Source organism: Prunus mume, linkage group LG3 (genome assembly GCF_029339155.1).
Source record: "Prunus mume cultivar Tortuosa linkage group LG3, ASM2933915v1, whole genome shotgun sequence".
Taxonomy (NCBI): domain Eukaryota; kingdom Viridiplantae; phylum Streptophyta; class Magnoliopsida; order Rosales; family Rosaceae; genus Prunus; species Prunus mume.
In genome coordinates, this window is record NC_142700.1 from 4,553,540 (window position 1) to 4,574,614 (window position 21,075).

The 21,075-nt window shown below is 37.8% G+C and overlaps 4 protein-coding genes across 6 annotated transcripts; 2 read left to right on the forward strand and 2 right to left on the reverse strand.

Annotated features, from left to right (window-relative positions):
• The first annotated feature begins 612 nt into the window (after nt 1-612).
• Nucleotides 613-9,416, forward strand: LOC103325072 (alpha,alpha-trehalose-phosphate synthase [UDP-forming] 1-like). 3 transcript variants are annotated; one of them, XM_016792914.2, is made up of 18 exons: nt 613-742; nt 1,721-2,117; nt 2,338-2,435; nt 2,641-3,029; nt 3,558-3,672; nt 3,823-3,924; nt 4,259-4,409; nt 5,052-5,140; nt 5,447-5,495; nt 6,133-6,233; nt 6,666-6,853; nt 7,087-7,204; nt 7,623-7,799; nt 7,879-8,001; nt 8,093-8,180; nt 8,300-8,430; nt 8,531-8,629; nt 8,727-9,416. In XM_016792914.2, exons 2-18 carry the CDS (start codon nt 1,742-1,744, stop codon nt 9,111-9,113), a joined length of 2,781 nt encoding a protein of 926 aa, XP_016648400.2. In that variant the 5' UTR covers nt 613-742; nt 1,721-1,741; the 3' UTR covers nt 9,114-9,416. The 3 variants fall into 3 exon arrangements, with proteins under 3 accessions (XP_016648400.2, XP_016648399.2, XP_088905092.1); XM_016792913.2 differs by having other exon boundaries at nt 694-833; XM_089048966.1 differs by lacking the exon at nt 6,133-6,233 and having other exon boundaries at nt 694-833; nt 6,673-6,853.
• Nucleotides 9,417-11,072: 1,656 nt separating this feature from the next.
• LOC103325049 (subtilase family protein) lies at nt 11,073-16,242 on the forward strand. Its single transcript, XM_008227180.3, is given in 10 exon segments — nt 11,073-11,180; nt 11,279-11,471; nt 11,577-11,765; nt 12,077-12,188; nt 13,869-14,212; nt 14,215-14,429; nt 14,540-14,640; nt 14,766-15,123; nt 15,209-15,425; nt 15,561-16,242. Coding segments are annotated over 10 exon segments (2,337 nt in total). The 5' UTR covers nt 11,073-11,111; the 3' UTR covers nt 16,100-16,242.
• A 671-nt stretch (nt 16,243-16,913) lies between these two features.
• Nucleotides 16,914-19,831, reverse strand: LOC103325048 (Pentatricopeptide repeat (PPR) superfamily protein). The gene is made up of 8 exons (XM_008227178.3): nt 19,696-19,831; nt 19,307-19,445; nt 19,134-19,205; nt 18,897-18,997; nt 18,582-18,678; nt 18,245-18,388; nt 17,497-17,709; nt 16,914-17,335 (listed from the first exon to the last, which is right to left on the reverse strand). The coding sequence occupies exons 2-8, from the start codon at nt 19,364-19,366 to the stop codon at nt 17,126-17,128; spliced, it is 897 nt and encodes a 298-aa protein (XP_008225400.2). The 5' UTR covers nt 19,367-19,445; nt 19,696-19,831; the 3' UTR covers nt 16,914-17,125.
• A 295-nt stretch (nt 19,832-20,126) lies between these two features.
• LOC103325071 (uncharacterized) lies at nt 20,127-21,042 on the reverse strand. The gene has a single exon (XM_008227204.2). The coding sequence runs from the start codon at nt 20,970-20,972 to the stop codon at nt 20,262-20,264; it is 711 nt and encodes a 236-aa protein (XP_008225426.2). The 5' UTR covers nt 20,973-21,042; the 3' UTR covers nt 20,127-20,261.
• Nucleotides 21,043-21,075: the final 33 nt, after the last annotated feature.

A 21,075-nucleotide genomic window follows, 5' to 3' on the forward strand; every position in this document is an offset into this window, starting at 1 on the left:
TTTTTTTGCACCCCAAGTACGCACTTATGTGTACTACTACTACCGCTAATTGAAAAGTTTATGATAATGACCTAAGATATTAGATGTATTGACTATTCACACGTGGAACTTGTGAGATTTGCTACCTGCATTCCGTGAACAGTGAAACCAGACCAAAAGATTTTAGAGGTTCTAATATTTTCTTGGAATATTATCCTTTGTATTTAAAAAATCACATTTAATTTACGCTCTTATGTTATTATTTTATTTCAAAGAAATTTTGAAAAAAAGGAGTGGATGATGACTATTTTAGAGTACGATAACATCTTCCTTCATATACTTTAAACTATTACCTTAATTTCTGCATTAAATCAAGAGATGAAATGTACCCAAAAAAAAAATAAAGCTATATTCACATAGAAACATAGTTCACTGCTAAGTCCTAACTCCTAAGCTGCACATATATATAACATGGTTCATCTGCAGTGCACTGCATGGCCAAACCAAAGACAAAACAAAACAAAAACAATCTATGTCTCTGCTCTGCCTCTTTTCCTTTTCGTTTCGGTGACTAGAGCTATATATGGATAATCTTCATCACAATCGGATTGATTTTTGAGATTTTTCTGCATCTTTTGGTGTGACCACAGCCACCCCCCAAAATATCGGTTGCCCAACTTGCTCCCACGTTTATATCCACTTGGCCTCTCTCCTCTGCTTTTTTCAAAAACGCTTCTCAACAACAACAACCAAAAAAAGCAGGGTAAGGGTCACTCTAACATTTTCGTCTTGAATGCGAGAGAGATTCACACTATCTGAATCCAACTGAGATCTGCATTCTGCATAACTCTCCGGTCAGACTCCTCTATTGGGTTTCTTCCATTTTCTATTTTATTTCGTAAAGTTTTTGTCTTTCCTGGAATTGTTGCGTTGTTTTTTTATCCCAGGATTCTTGGCTTGTGTTTTTTTATTATATGCACCATTGTGTAATTTTGACGGAATTTTATTTTTGTCGTGACATGCGCCCTTAATTTGATCATGCGATTTTTTTCTTTCTTTCTTTCTTTTTTAAGTGATATTTTATTGTGGGCATTTTTGTTTTTGTTTGTTACTTGAGTTTATTTACTGTGCAGAAACATAACAATCATATTCGTGTTATCACTTTAGCTGGGATCAAGAGTCTTTTATCTCTGCAATTTCTTGGACTCTGGATAATGTCTATAGTTTAACTCATCTTATTTTATTTCCTTTTACCATTTTGATTTCACTGTCCACTGATATTCACTGAAGTGTCAATTCCTTTACAGTATCTGAATTACTGCAGTATCCTCCTGCTGCTAAATTGTTATTACTTGGTTCATAATTGTTGTGCACAAAACTATATTGAAGATTATTTTAAGTTAGGGAGACAATAGAACATAACTATGGCAAGCACTTTCATCCATTGCAGTATTTGAAATGAGTGGTTGAATATAGAAAATGTGCTCGAAAATAGGTACTACAGAAGAAAGATGATTGCTTGTGCTTGCATATATGCATGTTGTTTGTGAGACTTACACACTTAACAAATATGTTGCATCAATTTGAGTGCTTTCAGTTTTAGTTGTATCTGTGTTGAAGTGATTTGAGTATGAATAAATGATCAGCTAGAAACGTTTGTCGTATGAGAGCTGATATACAACATGAATGAGTAGATGAATATGGTAGGAATCACCTATAACAATTTGCAAATTGCTTGCAGCCTTCTCTGCAGGACAAGCATATGCCAGGAAACAATTATAACTGCAATCCTTCCACACCCAGAAGTAGATTGGAAAGGCTTCTCAGGGAAAGAGAGCTAAGGAGATCAAACCGCTTTTTGCATCCAATTGAAGATGGAAACAGACAGGCAGAACTCTTAGGGAATGATAATTTTTTGACTGAGGGTGAAAATTTTGGTCTATCTAGTGAGGAAGATTTTCCTGAAGGGGTTGCTGCGGCAAAAGCTTTTGCCGATGGATGTGAATGGAAAGAGGGACGGACTCCTAAGCAACGTTTATTGGTGGTGGCTAACAGGTTACCTGTCTCTGCAGTTAGGAAGGGTGAGGACTCATGGCAGCTTGAGATGAGTGTAGGAGGGCTAGTCAGTGCACTTTTAGGTAAATGATAATAATCATCTGGTCTTATCCTTCTTGTTTTCAGTGCATGCTGTCCTTTTTATTTTATTTGCGTTCTTTTTAGTACCTTAAAGAGCTTACTTTAGGTTTACAGATAATAGTGTTTGCACCATTTTTCTTTCCTTCATTTGTTTAATGCATGTGTTAAATTCCATAATGGCATAAATCAAACGTTATATTAAGCTTTGTTGTTTTCTTGAAGGCGTGAAGGAGTTTGATGCAAGATGGATTGGTTGGGCTGGTGTAAATGTACCTGATGGTGTTGGACAAAAAGCACTGACTAAAGCTTTAGCTGAAAAGGTTCAAAACTCTTGATCTCCTCTTGAAATTTTCATAGAATTCAAGCTAGTAAGCTGGCCATCTATAATGTCACCTCTGCCCCCTTCCCACATACCTCATAACACGGACACACTGGCATGTTGCACACACACACACACACACACACAGACATACAAGCTGTTTGATTATGCATCAAGGAAGAAAAACTTTAATTTATTTATTGCAGAGGTGCATCCCAGTGTTTCTTGACGAAGAAATTGTTCATCAATATTACAATGGTTATTGTAACAACATCTTGTGGCCACTTTTCCATTATCTTGGACTTCCACAAGAAGACCGCCTTGCAACCACCCGAAGTTTCCAATCTCAGTTTGATGCATATAAGAAGGCAAACCAAATGTTTGCTGATGTTGTACACAAACACTACCTGGATGGAGATGTTGTTTGGTGCCACGATTACCACCTCATGTTTCTTCCTAAATGCCTAAAAGAACATAACAACAAAATGAAAGTTGGTTGGTTTCTCCACACACCTTTTCCTTCCTCAGAAATACATAGGACACTGCCATCTCGATCAGAATTGTTGCGATCTGTTCTTGCTGCTGATTTGGTTGGGTAAGACATGTATTTTCCACAAAAGTATTTCAAAATGTTTGTCACATTTTATTATTACTTCTTCTGCATAATATCTCATACAATTAATTAGTTACTTATGTGATACTTGAGGTTTTATACCTATAGTTCTTCAGATTTCCTCCAGTTTTGAAATTGGAAATAATAGAATTGTTGCAATGGTGACATCCAAGGCCTCGTGTTAAGTTTCTCAAAGAGCTTGATCCAAGCTGTAACTTACGATTACATTGCACATACCCTTCCTAAGATTTCACAGTTAATTGAAGTGTTTTCCTATTGTCAGGCACCCCAATTTTATCTACTTTAATACTGAAAATTCAATAGCCCTTAATTTGCATAGTGAATAAATTTTAAGCAGCCTAGTTTTTGCCTGCTTATGAACAGATTACGCTGTCATTACACAATAAAATTCTGTCAGTATTCTGTTGTGAAATGTGTTCTGTATGGTATAATATTATGTTATGTCTGAAGACCAAGCCAGTTTTGATGGGCGGATTTTTCAACTTCCAGTTTCCATACCTATGATTATGCAAGGCATTTCGTTAGTGCTTGCACTCGTATTCTTGGTTTAGAGGGGACACCTGAAGGAGTAGAGGATCAAGGAAAGCTCACTCGCGTGGCTGCGGTATGTATAAGCTTTCACTTTTTCATTTTCCAGATGGTTATCTGTTAGCCTGGTTAATCTGATGTTTTATCAGCATATAAAATTTTATCAATATGAACTCTCCATCAATCATCCTTATGACACCCCTTTTTTACCCCCTTGAAACTATAGTTTCCAATTGGGATAGACTCAGATCGCTTCATTCGAGCTCTAGAACTCCCTCAAGTCCAGGAGCACATGAAAGAACTGAAAGAAAGATTTGCTGGCAGAAAGGTAAGAACTACTACATTTTCCCTTAAAATTTAAAACCACGATTTCGTTATTTTGCTGATTTTAATTGAACTGCATCCTATGCCATTATATCTTAACTTCTACATTAAACTTATCATGTAAGGCATACTTATGAAACACACCCATTGTTCACCCTAGTTCTTGTGCCTTGTGCTTAATGAGTGTGTCCTCTGTTCATGGTTCTACACATGACCAAATGAGTTTGTTCTGTGCCAATGGTTTCAATTCTGAGTCCATGGCCTTCCTTTACGAGCTTGCATTGCCCATGTGCATTTCATTTTCAAATACTTAAATTGTTCCAGTCAACTACTGACAGGTAATGTTGGGCGTTGATCGTCTTGATATGATTAAGGGGATTCCTCAAAAGATTTTGGCATTTGAAAAATTTCTAGAGGAAAATTTGAACTGGCGTGATAAAGTGGTCTTGCTGCAAATTGCTGTACCGACAAGAACAGACGTTCCTGAGTGTAGGTTCCTTCTCAATATATTTGAAGCCTTAAGTTGGTATTTATTCATTTATGGTGTTCCATATTTATTCTATTCAATTGTACTACTTGCTTCATAGGGAAGTTGGACAGTTAATGGATCATATTACCATGTAATATTGTTCTTTATTATTATAATTTCTAGATTAGTGCAGAAGTACTGAATTTCTAATTACTGTCTGTAAAATAAATAGTATTCAGATTAATCTGTTACTGTGGTACAACCTTCTGCAACTTAGAGCATGAATTTTACGATGCATGTGTATTAACAGTTCTTTCATTATTTTCTAGGTTTGTTTGCCCATTTGGCCTGCTGTATATGTATTATCTTAAAAGTCTTTAGTTATTACAGGAGTATGTAGGACGGTCAGACAAAAATATGTACATTAAGAATTCAGAGTATATCTTTCAATAAGCTTTCTACAACTTAAATGCACTAACTTGTGTGAATATCAAGTGGATGGAACTTATATACAAATTGTTGCATTTCTACTCATCAATTTTCGGTTTGATCTCCTTTTTTCCTTATAACTTGTCCTTCCGTTGATAGTCCTACGATGAAAATTCAAATTCAATATCACCTTGAAGAATCTGATATGCGTTTATGCTATGTGTTTGTCACAGATCAAAAGCTAACAAGCCAGGTTCATGAGATTGTTGGACGCATTAATGGGAGGTTTGGAACTCTTACTGCTGTTCCAATACATCATCTGGTTTGTATTTATCTTGTTTACTTCCAATTTTATATCTGTAAAGTATCTTTCACAATAGTAGATATAGAATGGAACAAGAGATTTTGTTGATTGGCTGTGTGGGATTGAATTATGAATTGTCTAAGTTGGCTTGTCAGTTCCAGAAATTCATGAAGCTGTGTGGGAGATGTGAAGCTAAAATTAGACTACCATCATGTTAATGATTGAGACTTTGGCTCATTTTCTCATAAATTTCCTCTTTCAACTTGCGTTCTTAACTCGTATCGTATGTGAAGACTTCTAAAGCATCTTCTTCTTTATTTACAGGATCGATCTCTTGACTTTCACGCATTATGTGCACTATACGCTGTTACTGGTACTCATTTTTGTGCCGTAACACTCACTGCATTAATCATTGTTGTCTTTAATGATTAATAAATTTTCTGAAGTCTTGCCTCTTTTGACAAACCACTGGATAATCTTTGTTTACCCCAATATGAGGTGGCCGAGGCATTTAAAGTGTTAAATGAAATAATACTTCTTCAATTTCTAGCCAACAAAAATAAAAATGCACTGTATGCTGATATTGATAATGGAAGAAATCATTTGATTGTCAAGATAACATTGTACATCTAAACTGTTAATTGGAATCTATCAGTGTTCAGTTACTGATAGTTGAAGTGTAGCAATTCCTCCAAAATGGATGCACTGCATGCATGTTCTTCTGGATCCGACTTTGAAATGGAGAGGGTTGATTACAGGGCGCACTATCTATCTAAATGTGGGTGGCCTATGTAGGACCAGGCGCCCAGGGCATGGATGGTGTGTATTAACAACTGGCCGTCTCCATTTCTGTAGAAGGGGAAACACCTTTCCCTGCCGTCTCTATTTAGGAAAAATATGATTTTATGTTTTGCTTTATCCAAACTTTAGGTTGTCATGCTTTAACATGGTTTATGTACTTCGACTTTGCACTGGTAATATTCCTTTATTTCTTTGACTACTATTTTCAGATGTAGCCCTTGTTACATCTTTAAGGGATGGAATGAATCTTGTGAGCTATGAGTTTGTTGCTTGCCAAGCTTCCAAGAAAGGAGTTCTCATCCTAAGTGAGGTAACTTAAAATCCCGTCATTCAGTTTTTATTATATTGTTCCAGATGAAACCCAGAAAAAAAAAAAAAAAAAAAAAAACACTTGAGAGAGAGAGAGAGAGAGATCCATATGGCTTCTTCCAGTAAAAGCTAGATCGTTTCAAGGTTTCCAGAAACTAGGCAAATGTGACCTTAAATGTCGGTAAGCAATATGATGGTGGATAAAAGGATTAAATCCTGTTTCAGGGGTTTGTAGAAGTATTACCTTACTTTGACGTTTGCTGTTTGGAAGCAGGAAGAAGAACTTTAGTGGTGTCTTAGCTTCTCTTTTGACCCATCACAATAAAATCTTCTAATTGTATGGATACAAGATTTATCAAGTTGTAGTCACTAACCATTACAGTCATAGTTGTTTAAGTGCAATTTCTGTTCTGATCGTTCTGTTCATTTCTAGTTTGCAGGTGCAGCACAGTCACTTGGTGCAGGGGCTATATTAGTGAACCCGTGGAATGTCACAGAAGTAGCTGCTTCCATAGGTTATGCTTTAAATATGCCAGCTGATGAAAGAGAAAAGCGTCACCATCATAACTTCATGCATGTAACAACTCACACGTCTCAGGAGTGGGCTGCAACCTTTGTAAGGTGTTGATCAAATCATGGTGCTGTAATATATATATAGATTGTTATACTATAACTTATGTTCTTGTATTTTCCTTTTAGAGCTAATTGTGAAAACACTAGATAAGAAAAGTGATTAAAGGGCAATAGATGTTTAATTAAAAAATAGTTATTCTGCAATTACATAGCTTTTCCACTCTATTTCTTTCCCCGTTTCTTCAAGTTCATGCTTAATGGTGAATTTGTCATTTATGTAGCGAACTCAATGACACAATTGTCGAAGCTCAACTAAGGACGAGACAAGTTCCTCCTTTACTTCCAATCCAAGTAGCAGTTGATCGTTATTTGCAATCCAGCAATCGATTACTTATACTGGTATGCTCTCAATGCTTTTTTTCTTCTTTTTCATTACTGGAAGTTGAATTTGTTATTTAGAACGTGGAAATTAAGTAGGACATGTCATGACATAAATGTATATTCAAGACTCTTTTGTGGGCAACTCTTTATTGGAGCTACTTGATTTTTACTTGCACAAGTACAAGTAGTTGAAACAATGTCAGAATAACATTATTTTCAATGAGTTAAAACATCTGTCAATTTTACTAACTCAAAATTACCCTACAAGCTTGTGCTTGCCCCCCTTTTGCTTATATGTGAAAACAAGCAAGTTTTTACAAATCTACTCCAATTTAAAATGGTTGTAGCAATTAATGATTTGGATTGCGGAAGGGGTCTCTAGGCCCAAATTTAGATTATCTTCTTCATCTTCATCGTCACTGTGTTTCCATTGCAGGGATTCAATGCCACTTTGACTGAACCAAAGGACACCCTCGGGAGAAGGGGTGGTCAAATTAGAGAAATGGAACTTAAATTGCATCCAGATCTCAAGGAACCCTTGAAAAAGCTTTGTGATGACTCAAAGACAACAATTGTTGTCCTCAGCGGAAGTGACAGAAGCGTCTTGGATGATGTACCGTTACCTTCTTCAGCAATTCTTTGTTTCCGGCCCCTTGCTTGTTATACTTTTGGACTAACAGCTTGCTTTGCAGAACTTCGGTGACTACAACATGTGGCTGGCAGCAGAAAACGGGATGTTCCTACGTCTTACAATGGGAGAATGGATGACAACAATGCCAGAAAATTTAAATATGGATTGGGTCGACAGCGTAAAGGTTCATATAGCAATTATATAACAGTCTTCATTGCCTTCGGAATGAATTTCATTTGTAAATTGAAATTTCTAACATTTGTTCTGGATTTCAGCATGTTTTTGAGTATTTTACTGAGAGAACGCCGCGGTCTCATTTTGAGCTTCGTGAAACTTCACTTGTATGGAACTACAAGTATGCAGGTAGCAGAGTCGTTGTCTTTCTTTTTATTATTGTTTTTTTATTTTGGTTAAATCTGTGATACTGCTACATTTTTGTTTCCTCCATTATAAACTTATTGCCACCATTTCTATAATATTAGACATTGAGTTTGGAAGGCTCCAAGCAAGAGATCTGCTGCAGCATCTGTGGACAGGCCCAATCTCAAATGCATCTGTTGATGTCGTCCAAGGTGGTCGATCCGTGGAGGTCCGAGCAGTTGGTGTTACAAAGGTACATGCATTTTAATTAGATGGGAGTCCTATTTCCATATTTTAGATCAACCTGGTGGTCCTGTTTGTTGATCCTATGTGTTGCTTCCATGTATTTTCAGGGTGCAGCGATTGATCGTATTTTAGGAGAAATAGTCCATAACAAAGGCATGAAAGCACCAATTGATTATGTCCTTTGTATTGGGCACTTCCTACCAAAGGTCCGGTTCTTCTTGACTTATTGACCTAATCATCATTTTTGTCATAAAATTTTTAATAGTTGAAGAGTTTGTCACCCACTTGGATTCGTTGCTTTAGGACGAAGATGTCTACACATTTTTTGAACCAGAGCTTCCTTCAGAGGCACCACCAACTGTTCCTAGACCTACGCCAGCCAATCCTGCCATGACATATGTGCCAAGGATTTCCACAACTAAAAGTGGTTCCAGAGCAGCTCGCCTTAAGAAACAACGGTCCTTGTCAACTTTGGAAAAGAGAGCTACGGTTCATGGAATTGGGAATGCTTGGAGGCCAACACTAATGCGTGATAAAATGTCTCTGCATGAAGGTTCTTCAGTGCTTGACCTCAAGGGTGACAATTACTTCTCTTGTGCTGTTGGACGAAAGAGATCGAGTGCACGATATCTCCTTGGATCATCGGATGACGTTGTCACTCTCTTGAAAGCGCTGGCTGAGGGTTCATAACGGAGTTCATCATATGACAGCCTAATTCCAATGCTGCTCAAGCCAAAAGGTGCAGAACCAAGCATTGAGATCCAGATAGCATGGTTTTGCTGTGACATTAGTTGCAAGATTTTTTTCACAATACACACCAATTTCTTCCCCTACAATTTCCAACTCGACTAGCTAGACGGGTTTTGAGATCCACAAAACATTGCTTCTGTACCTAGAAGAAAACAAGATATTGCACATATAAATATTCAGATTATTCATTAAATTTGAACAAAGCTGAAAAGAAGAAATAATAAATTGATATGGTTCCTGTCACATTAATCCAAATTTTGCAACTATGCTTCTTGTTTGATTAGCTATCATACTTTAGCAGGCTGGCATAGCCTATAGATCAGGCTCTGTTTTTCTTATCTTATTTTCTCTGGCTTTTGAAGCCAAGTCTTTTTTTCCCCAAATATTAAGTCCAACTTTAATTTGGCAGCTTTCCCATATACCATGAACCCCTATAGCTTATGGGTAATTAGCTATAAACATAGAGAAGGTCTCACGTTTCAACCAAGTAGCAAAGCAAAGCAGTGATCAAGAGCTGATATAATCAAGGACCACAATCCCATAGTGGAGCAGCCCACCATTTGACACTCTTGAAATGGACGTACCATGTCTTTCTCATGCTCGCATATAATATAGGTCATCCATACGAGCAGATTTCAAAGAGAAGTGAAATCTTAGAAGTCATTCGGCATAAACATCTTGTAGGATGCACCTGACATTGTATTTCAATGATCCAAACCGTCCATATATATATATGAAGTTGGAAAATTCTATGATTTTCAAACTTTGGAAAAAAAAGTTATAACAAGGTGAGTGGTGGCAAGAAGAAACGTGAGATGCAAGGGATTGCCAATTCTCAGATAGGAGGGCATGGGAGAATTATTTGTTTGTAATTGACAATGCTGCTCGTTGTAAGCATGGGCCAATTGGGTACAATGATCCAGGCAAATCCATCGGCTGTGCATGATTTTGGGTTCCTTTTGAGCCCACAAATATATATTTTTCTTGAGACTTATATACACCAAGTGGAGCTCCCCCTCTCCAAGGCCTAAGCACCCTCTACACAAATATATTTTACTTTAAAATTTGCTTGTATTATTTTTGTGACTGAAAAATTATTTGGACCCACGAAGAAAATTCTTTTTCCTATCGATTATGATTGCTATACTTTAAACCAGATTAAGCTCAATGATGACATAGTGAACAGTTAATATGTTCATGTTGCAAAAAGAACAAGTTCTTTGATTGAAAAGGTTTTACCCTTTTGTCTTTGTCTTCATCTAATGTTTCGAATATTATTCTCTGTAGGAAATTTTAATCCGACCTTGAATTAAGAGAAGTAAGTTTGAAACATAATTTTTTGTTGTTGCAGAGAACCAAATACAAAATCACATACTTTTGTGCCACACATATGACACACACAACAACCAGACCTTAAAAAAAGGGCACAACCCAACGAATTTTCACGGAGAAACCTGCAAATCTATCCAACCATATTGGTGTATGAATTTATAGGACCTCCATCTTGCTCGAAGTCATTGAAATCGATACAATTAGATTCGATTGGATTGGATTAGTTTGGAAGTTTGGATGGATAGATTCGTTTAAACACTTGTAAGATGTAATTAGCAGTTTTGGTAGGAGTCAAACTTCTTTTGTTTTTTGTTTATTCTTGATAATGACTAATGAGGGGCTCTACGTTACATACTAATATAGTCAACTAATCCTGTAAAGAAAGAAGAGTCCAGTATAAAGTAAACACTGCAGATGAGTGTTAGTAGGAAACATTTATCTATAATATAATTCCATATGTATACAAAATTTCATATAGGTCCCTACTCTAAAAATGAGGGACCTTTCGATATAGAGATAAGAATTTGGTTTTAGATTCTTTTAACTTATATATAAGCACTTATGATCAGTCCAGGATTGTGTGCACTACAATCTTCAACAGTACCAATGAAGACATTTTTCATCTTCTCTCTCCTTCTCCTTCCTCTCTTAGCCTCATGTGCAGAACAAAAACAGGTCATTCTTCTTTTGGCTATGGAATTCTGTTTTTGCTCCATTTTATATTCATCTTTTTCCTTTGCAATTCTTATAGTGGTGGAGTTTGGTTATGACAGGTCTACATAGTGTACTTTGGTGAGCACAGTGGAGAAAAAGCTCTGCATGAAATTGAGGACACACATCACTCATATTTGCTCTCTGTGAAAGAAACAGCGGAAGAAGCCAGAGCTTCTCTGCTTTACAGCTACAAGCACAGCATCAATGGCTTTGCAGCAGTGCTCACTCAAGATGAAGCTTCCCAGTTATCTGGTAAACCAAACGAATCAAAATCCCATTCAGGATTTGCTTAATTAAAAAGAAAAACCCTTCTTCTCTCTCTGTTTCTAATACTGCAGAAATTAATGGTAAGTGCAGAGTTGGAAGAAGTTGTTTCTGTGTGGGCTAGCCACCCAAAAAAGTACTCTATGCACACCACAAGGTCATGGAAGTTTGTAGGCATAATGGAAGAGGAAGAGAGGCATTGGACAAGCAACAAGATGGGAGGAGACTTCTTATCCAAAGCCAGATTTGGCAAGGACATCATAGTTGGGGTTCTTGACAGTGGTAAAGAAACTAAAAAAAAAACATCAATATAATCAAACAATTTCATATTTGACTTCTGTTGTCCAATGACTATTTTCACATGTGAGTTCCTTTGTATTTGTGTGTCTGGGAAGCACACAAACTTGTGTGATAGAGTGATAATACTGTTTTGCTATCCCGGCATGCCAGGTGAAAAAGTTATTACACGTGGCACACTGTGATTGGCCGCGAATAACAAAACAGTGTTATCCCTATTCTACACAAGCGTTTCCCAGTGAAAAGAGGGTACCATTGGGTGCATGTGATGATGATGTGATTGATATTATGATCAGGTGTCTGGCCAGAATCAAAGAGCTTTAGTGATGAAGGAATGGGACCCATTCCAAAATCATGGAAGGGAATCTGCCAATCTGGACCTGGTTTCAATTCATCTCACTGTAACAGGTGGGTTTGTTAAATTTAATTGTTAATTTCCTTCCATCTACTTTCTTTGATATGTAGCCATTTTTCTGTATAGCTAATTGTGTCAGCCATTTAGGCAATTAGATTTACATGTGAGGTGATTTTAATTCCATAACATATGGCTAACTTTGCGCTTTGAAACACATATTTAACTTCAAACTATTTTAATTTCATGGGGGTCCATGTGGTCTTCTATGTTTTTTCTCTCTCTTGTCTTGAGGAAATATTTCTCCAGCTACCACTTAATTTTCTGACTTGGTGATTCTAGTGTGGTAAGATTTTTACCCTAGAAGCCTAGCTAGATCTAGACCTAGACCCCACCACACTAGAGAACATGAGATGGGTCAAGAAGGAACCCAGAGTATTGCATGCCTTCCAAGTTCCAATCTTTTGACTTGGAAAATTTACACAAAATGAAAAATGCCATAAAAAATAACTCAAATCTTTTGACTTTGAATGAGGGAGGGTTGTTCATGATTTTTTTATTTCCTGGATATTTTGACAGAAATGGGTTCTGCAGAAGTGTAAGTTTTGGGAATGTAAATGAAATGAGAACCTTTGCTGATACCAAAGGAATTAGAGTTTTAACCACTGATTAGATTAAAAAATATATCCTTCTTTATATAACAAATTATAAAATTAGTTTATGTCCAAAGAAATCAGGATATCAGTAGATTTTCTGTTGGCCTGGCTGGCATGCATGTTCATCTTGTACCCTTCCTTCCACTGCATGAAAGAAGCATTTTCCAGTGACTTGCATAATTGATAGATACTTGTCTGGGATAATTGAAAATAAATTTTTTAAAGTATTTCTGGCCCTGCATAATTAATAAATATTTCTGGCCACTTGACTTGCATAATTGACAAATAGTTATCTGGGATTATTGAAAACTGAAATTTTAAAAGTATTTCTGGGCCTGCATCCATGATCCCTTGCTTGTTTGTTTCAATCAAACAAATAACTTGTTTAATTCTATTTTGGATGCTTTTGTTTCACATCTTGTGAACTTTTGGCTGGTGCCCTGTGACCATGGACTTCCAGGCATTTGCCTAGCCTATAGAGGGGATTGGAAAGTGACCCTAAAACCAATATGGACCCCATGCCAGTTTCCAATTATTTATGCACAGTTCTCAAACTATTTTTCTTCTCAGAGAAAGAAACCACTTCAATTGGGCAGTTCAGTGGTGTTTGCTCACTTCTGTTATCTCAACTTTATATGAGTAATGCTACTTGATTACACATTGTAGTTTTCATAAGTTTCACTCTCATCTTTATATTTTCAATTGCATCATATTTAATTCATGTAGTTTCCAAATTGTTTTAATTCGAGAAGATCCCTCAATTATTAGTAATTTCGTGTACAGATGTCCTTGAATTGAAACAATTTACAAATTATAAACTATAGTGACCAAATTAAACTCTAGGGAACGAACATATTGGCCTAACCCGCATTTCTATTTTTTTGACTTATCGTTAGACAGTCATAGTTTGTAGCCAATAATGTGTTACACTTGTTACTTATAAGAAAGACCCATTAGTATAATTATTTCTAACAATTTTAACTGGGAATTTCATTGTGGAACTAGCTGAAATAATCAAACATTGTGCTTAAAATCACAAGTATATGACACATAGTTTACCCTTGATGACTTGTTTTGCAGGAAGCTCATAGGAGCTCGCTACTACCTCAAAGGATTCGAGCACAACTACGGCCCTCTAAATGCCTCAGAGGACTACCAATCACCACGTGACATGGATGGCCATGGCACACACACAAGCTCCACCGTAGCAGGACGGCTCGTTCCCAACGCCTCGGCCATGGGGGGTTTTGCCCGTGGCACTGCCTCTGGCGGTGCCCCATTGGCACACCTTGCCATATACAAAGTGTGCTGGGCAATACCAGGCCAGTCCAAGGCTGATGGCAACACATGCTTTGAAGAAGACATGTTTGCAGCCATTGATGATGCCATAGGCGATGGTGTTGATGTACTGAGCATATCAATTGGCACAAGTCACCTGTCAATTACACAAGTGATGGCATTTCTCTTGGAGCATTGCATGCTACTAAGAAGAACATTGTGGTGGCATGTAGTGCTGGGAACTCTGGCCCTGCCCCAGCTACATTGTCAAATCCAGCTCCATGGGTCATCACAGTTGGTGCTAGTAGCCTCGACCGGGCATTTGTCTCACCTGTTGTGCTTGGAAATGGAATCAGACTTAAGGTAATTAAAAGAGCACATATTTTTTAAAGATAATTTGGTTTGGTTTTGCTCCTAAAATTTTAAGCAAAACAAAAATGGTAGTTCTGAAAATGTTTTGAATCAACATTCAGGGAGAAACAGTGACCCCAAGCAAGCTGGAAGAGAATAACATGTACCCTTTAGTGTATGCTGCAGATGTCATCAACACTGGTGTGCCCAAAGATATGGCAGGGTAAAGTTTACTCTATGATTTATAATTTAATTAATTAATTTATGTGTTTCTTGAGAGATGATTAGTAGTCACTTTATTGTTTTGATTAGCTAATTAATGACTTGTAAAACCCAATGTGGCTGCAGACAATGCCTTCCAGGCTCTCTCTCACCTGAGAAGGTTAAGGGGAAGATAGTGTTGTGCATGAGAGGTAGTGGGATGAGAGTTGGAAAAGGCATGGAAGTGAAAAGGGCAGGGGGTGTTGGTTTTATCTTAGGCAACAGTGCAGCAAATGGGATTGAAATTGCATGTGATGCTCATGTTCTTCCTGCCACTTCAGTGCTTCATAAAGATGCTAACAGAATTCTACAATACATCAAGTCTACCAAGCATCCAATTGCAACTATTATACCAGCAAGGACAGTCTTGCATACAAAGCCAGCTCCATTCATGGCTTCCTTCAGTAGCAGAGGCCCCAACGTCATTGACCCTAACATTCTGAAGGTAAATTTTGTGACTTTTTTTTGCAGTGATTATAGCCTTGTTCTAATGGTTTTTAAACTTATACTCTCTTCCTTCACCCGAGCAGCCGGATATCACAGCTCCGGGACTGAATATATTGGCAGCATGGAGTGAGGCTGATCCACCTTCCAAGTTGAATGGTATCGATCACCGAGTTGCTCAGTATAATATCTACTCTGGAACTTCAATGTCTTGCCCTCATGTAGCAGCTGCAGCAGCACTTCTCAAAGCAATCCACCCTAGTTGGAGCAGTGCTGCCATAAGATCTGCTCTCATGACCACAGGTAAAATTAAATACTAGAACATTTTGGAGGCATGACAGGACACTTGATCAAAGAAACCGGTTTGTGTTTGATCACAATTGTTTGCATCGCATTGTCATGACCCAAGATCTCCAACTTTTATCGTTTGCCTTGCAGCTGAGATAAGAAACAACTTGGATATGCCATTGAATGATGAATCAGGCAATGCTGCTACTCCCTTTGCATATGGCTCTGGCCACTTTCGTCCCACCAAGGCAGCAGACCCTGGCCTTGTGTACGATGCTTCATACAGAGACTACCTTCTGTACATGTGCAGCATAGGAGGATTCAAGGACGTCGACCCGAAATTCAAGTGTCCAAGATCACCACCCACAGCAACCAACCTGAACTACCCTTCCATTGCAATCTCCAAACTCAATAGCGCCATCACCATTAAGAGGACAGTCACAAATGTTGGAGCGGGCAAAGGCATTTACTTCTTTACTTCCAAACCGCCTCTGGGAATCTCGGTTAAGGCCTCCCCGAGCATGCTGTTCTTTGATCATGTTGGCCAGAAGAAGAGCTTCACAATAACAGTAAAAGCAAGAAAAGAGATGCTTAGCGAGCATGACAAGGATGAGTATGTCTTTGGGTGGTACACATGGACTGATGGACTCCATACTGTAAGGAGTCCCATTGCAGTGTCTTTAGCTTAACAAATCTTCCTGTGGCCACTTTCATCTCTTTTAGATTTTGATTCATGTCATAGGAACACAAAAATAGAGATAGGGGTTGCGGGAGCAAGGGGCTTTTACGGAATATTTTCTCCATGGAGTCTCAATCCTATTTCACCCTTTTTTTAGGTATAACTAACTGAATAATAAGAAAACTCTAAAGGATGAAGAACTCTGATAACAAGAGTTTATGTTAACAACACCCTGTATCAAAACCGTAATTTAAATATGCAACAATGGCTGCATCTAAAGAAAATTATCTACTTACATAAAAAGATTCAGGGGGAAATTACTCAAATGGTCCTCAAACTTATACCCAATTTACATTTTGGTACCTCAATTAAATTATTCGTTCAAATGGTCCATTAACTCTATATTAATCGCTCCATTGATCCTACCGTTACATTATGTTAATGTTGCCGTCAAATGTAAGGGTAAAACCGTCCATAACCGTCCTATGTTTCCCAAATAAGTGATAAAGTGGTGATAAAATTGTGATAAAGTGGTGATACATAGGTGATAAAGTTGTGATACATAGGTGATAAAATAGTGATACATAAGTGATACAGTGGTGATAAAGGGGTGATACATAGGTCAAAAGTCTTATTTACCTACACAAATGTAGCATGCGCTGCTCGCATAACTAAATTTAACAGAAAATGTAACGATAGGACCAAAGCGCCGATTAATAAAGAGTTAGTGGACCATTTGAATGAATAATTTAGTTTATTGACCAAAATGTAAATCGGATACAAATTTGAGGACAATTTGAGTAATTTACCTAAAGATCCAGATATGCTCATCTCATAAAGTTATCATTACTTCAAATGGATGCATACAGAATCGTCGATCTTACAACGGAATTTTATCTTTAGCATGTAGCAATGAATCTTACCCTATATTTGTACATATCTTCATCTATGGGTAAAAAAATGGAGAAAATGAAAAATGAAAAACAGATATCACGATGAGATTGTGCATCCTCAAGTCAATGCCAGCAAGTCCATTTCAGTTGCTTAAGTTGTCATCTTCGTCCCATGCATTAGTTCTCACTTTAACCCTTTCACCCTTAAAGTGAATGTACTTCCATTTACACTGGTATCTTCTTAAAACAAGTGTTTTGTTCTCTTCTTGGCCTATTTCCTTAAAAGCACGTGCCACCCTCCTGACAGTATCTTCATCTGGTTTTACACACAGCTCCTCCATGTCTGCAAATACCTGAATTTCTCAGGAAGCGATTTAAATCTTAGTATTAAGATGATATTTCCTATTCATCTTCAACTTATGACATTTTTCCAGAATACTGTACAATATACCTTACCATGAAAAAAACAAAAACACAAAAAGGTGGAAATGCTAGTGGGGTGGTATTGCATTACCTCTATTATCTTATTTTGCTTGTCATGATGATCATACAAAGATATCATCCTAGAAAACAGCCGCTTTGAGATAGAGCGTGTATGCGTGTGCAGAATCATGTTCCACAGTGATTCAGCCTCATCTACCCTCTGATCCATATCAAATGCCAGCAGAAGGGTGTCATATGTTCCCATTGTTGCTCCTTGGCCTTTGCTCAACATCCACTTTGCCACCTAACCAGCACTAAGGATTAGCCATCTAAATGCATCCATCCATTTGCCTTATTATGGGGCCTTACTTAAACTTTTGCTAATCAAACAAGTTAATCTATATACAAAAAATTATATCCCTAAAACCATTAGAACAGTTAAAAATGAGAAGACCCAGCAACTAATAAGGCTGGTTAAAGAAAAAAGATCCTAAGAAGGCTTAGAGAGGCTAATCCGAAGCCACCTCAAGGCGTCCTCTGTGTTTTCATGTTAAGTGGATTTGTCACGTTTAGTTCTCCGATTGAACATGGATAAGTTATATTCCACACGCAATGATACCATAAAGGAATTATGCACATTAAGTCTCAAATTGAACCAAGCTAATTTGTATACTACATGCAAGGACACTAGAAAAAGTGAATTTTCCACTTGTTTGACAGTTACATGAATTCTCTAGAAAACATTTATTAGATAACAGGGGTCATTAAGAGCAGGTTGCACCTGAAGTAAAGCAGTACCAATTCTACACAATCCGAAGTACAGTCTAAAGAAGCCATACCTGAATTACACGCACCCATTGACTCCTCTTCCTTAGGATTCTCAAGGCCTTAACCGCTGCAATCAATGGAAACTCAGTCTCCCAAGCTGTCCATTTATCTAATGCTCCATAAACTGTCTCTTTCTCATTAGGTAGACCGGAGACCTGTCATTTCAATGTTAATGAAGAAAAAACAGCACAGCAACAGGATCTCAAACATTTTATCTAAAATCTGGAACTTTGAGAAAAAACATGGTATACATCCCCATACAAACAATAAACGTGTTTTATAAGGTTATAAAGCTTGAAAGAGAAAAGGCAAGATTCAGAAACTTAAGAAAAGGGAAAGAAGACTAACAATTCTGACGAGATTGAGTGCCTTTTGCCCAGACCCAGCCGAGTCTCTTTTCTGCCATAAGTGGTGCTCTTTCCTTCCCACCTTCTTGATTGTTTTCCTACATTTCATGCAAAGTACATCCTTTTGAAGCATTATGACAACCTAAAGGCCAATGACTACATAAACGACATTTCGTAAATAGCTATAGATGTCAGTTCATACTAAAACAAAGTGCAGCCAAGCATTTGAACGAAAAAGCAGTGTCTTGAAGCATTTGAATTTTTACATTGAAAAGCACATATTATAGTTAATTATAAAGAAAGACAGAAAACTTACTTCTCAATTGCTTTTGGACTGGTTAGAGGTTGTCTACTTTGCTTGAAGGAGCACTTGACGTTGAATGCATTTATAGACACCGTTTGATGTAGAGAATTTCTCTAGGAGAAAAAGAAAGATAAGGAGATGAAGACTGTTAAATGAAAACTTCCAAGTTTTAGAAATCAAGCGGGAAAGTAAATGCATGACAATTTTGTTCTTGCCTTCCTTAACAATGAGGTCAACAAATTGAGTTACCTTCCACAAGAGAGAAGTTCTACAATTAGAAAAGCCAAACCCCAATGGCAAAGCTGCTTCAGTTGTCTTCATCTAATGAGTCAGCCAAGAAGTGAAATTAAATACCCAAGTAGAATAAGGTAGAGTTGGAAAGAAATGTGACAAATTATGAATAAGGTTGCTCAGTTGTTCACCTGATCAATTCCTGGTAAGGGGAACTGAAAACAAGTAGAATTTCCGGAACTCACAAACATTCGTCTTCTCTTCTTTAATTTTCAATATTTTGAGCAGTTCACATCAGTCTCCTCTCCTTTGTCACAATACAGTTTCCCACTGTGAAACAAATTCTCAGTAACCCCATTAAATTGTTGCACCCATACGGATACAGGTGCGGCAAGACGAAACCCACCCAACCAAATGAATCTGAGATGGAGATGGCGACGGCGCTGGGTGCGAAATGGGTATATTCAGAAAGAAGCTTAGAGAGCATCAAGAACTCACCAAACTTGAAGATGAAGCTGAATATTTGGTGCATAAACATAAAATTCGGTTCAATTGATAGCAAATAGAAGAGTGCACATACCTTGGGGATTTGAAAAATCTGGGTTTTAAGCTTCAGAAGCTGTGGAGGTCATAAGTTACAGAGGCAAGGACACAGAGAGAGAGAGAGAGAGAGAGAGAGAGAGGTGGAACTTCCATGTGGATTGGATTTGTCATTTGTGTGGGCTAATATGAGTTTGGGCCTGGACTTAGATATACCGCACTGAGGCTGTTAGTCTGCCTAAGCAGATTTTCTTTTCTTTTCTTTTTATTTTATCAGAAAAACAAATCACAACAAAGAGTAAAACCAAATTATATTGTATTGTATTGTAAATGATCAATCTTTGTAACTAATCCTTTGTGAGTAATTTGCTGACATTACAAAACTGGTTTCTCTATTGGAACCTTAAAACTTGCTGCATTTCCAAGTCTCTTCATCAAGTCAGGTAATTTCGTCACCAACGTGAACTTTGTTCCTCCTTCCTCCACCGCCCTCCAGCTTTCTGATAACCATCACCACCGTGAAATCTCGACATCTTATATCTTGAGTTCTGGCGCCAACTGCCATCATTTACATCCGACTTGAAATTTCCCCAAGAAACTCCATGATCACCTCTTCCACAAATAACTAGTCTTCCTTGAACCATACTTCCATTCATCACGTGAGCAATTATTCTCCCACTTGTAACAAGTGTTGCTGCCCCATCCTTCACCCATTGCTGCAGCTTTGCTCTGATGACCAGAAGCAGGCTCCCAAGGATTTTCATGAACATTTTCTTTATTTTTGAGATCCTCTTCGGAGTCACCCCATGTGCACGCAACCGTCTCATTTGAGACCGTCTGATGAAGGCCAATAATGACAACATCCTTAGGATCTAGGGTTTGACCATGATCATAGTAGTAGGGTTTAGGTTCCCTGCTCCTTTCCAAGTCCAAAATCACCTCAGGATCAATGTTGGACGAGTTCCAATCTACCTCATCAATATAAGCGTCAGGATCCGGCAAAGATATGTTGCAAGGAAGGCCGTTGATCTCCGCCCAGAACCGGCTTTTCGCATCTTTTAATCCCTCCTCGCCAGCAGAATCGTTCCATTGAACAATGTTTTTGTGGAGAGACAGCATGGACTTCTTTGTTTCTACGAGTTTTCCCCATGGAACTGAGCCAGCCCTCATACAGAATTGCTTTTCCCAGTCAGGCACGCTCACGCTGTGATCTTGTCGCTTTCTCTTCTTCTGTAATGAACTCCAATGATTCTTCCACGGTTGAGAATAGTAACCACTGTAGTCACCACCTTCACCTTGTTGTCTTCTCCAACACATAATTGAAACCCTAAGAAATACAAAGCACACAACAACAAAACGAAAACCAAAGATTTTTTGTGCTTGCAGAAAAAACAAGGACCAACTGAGTTTAATCACAAGT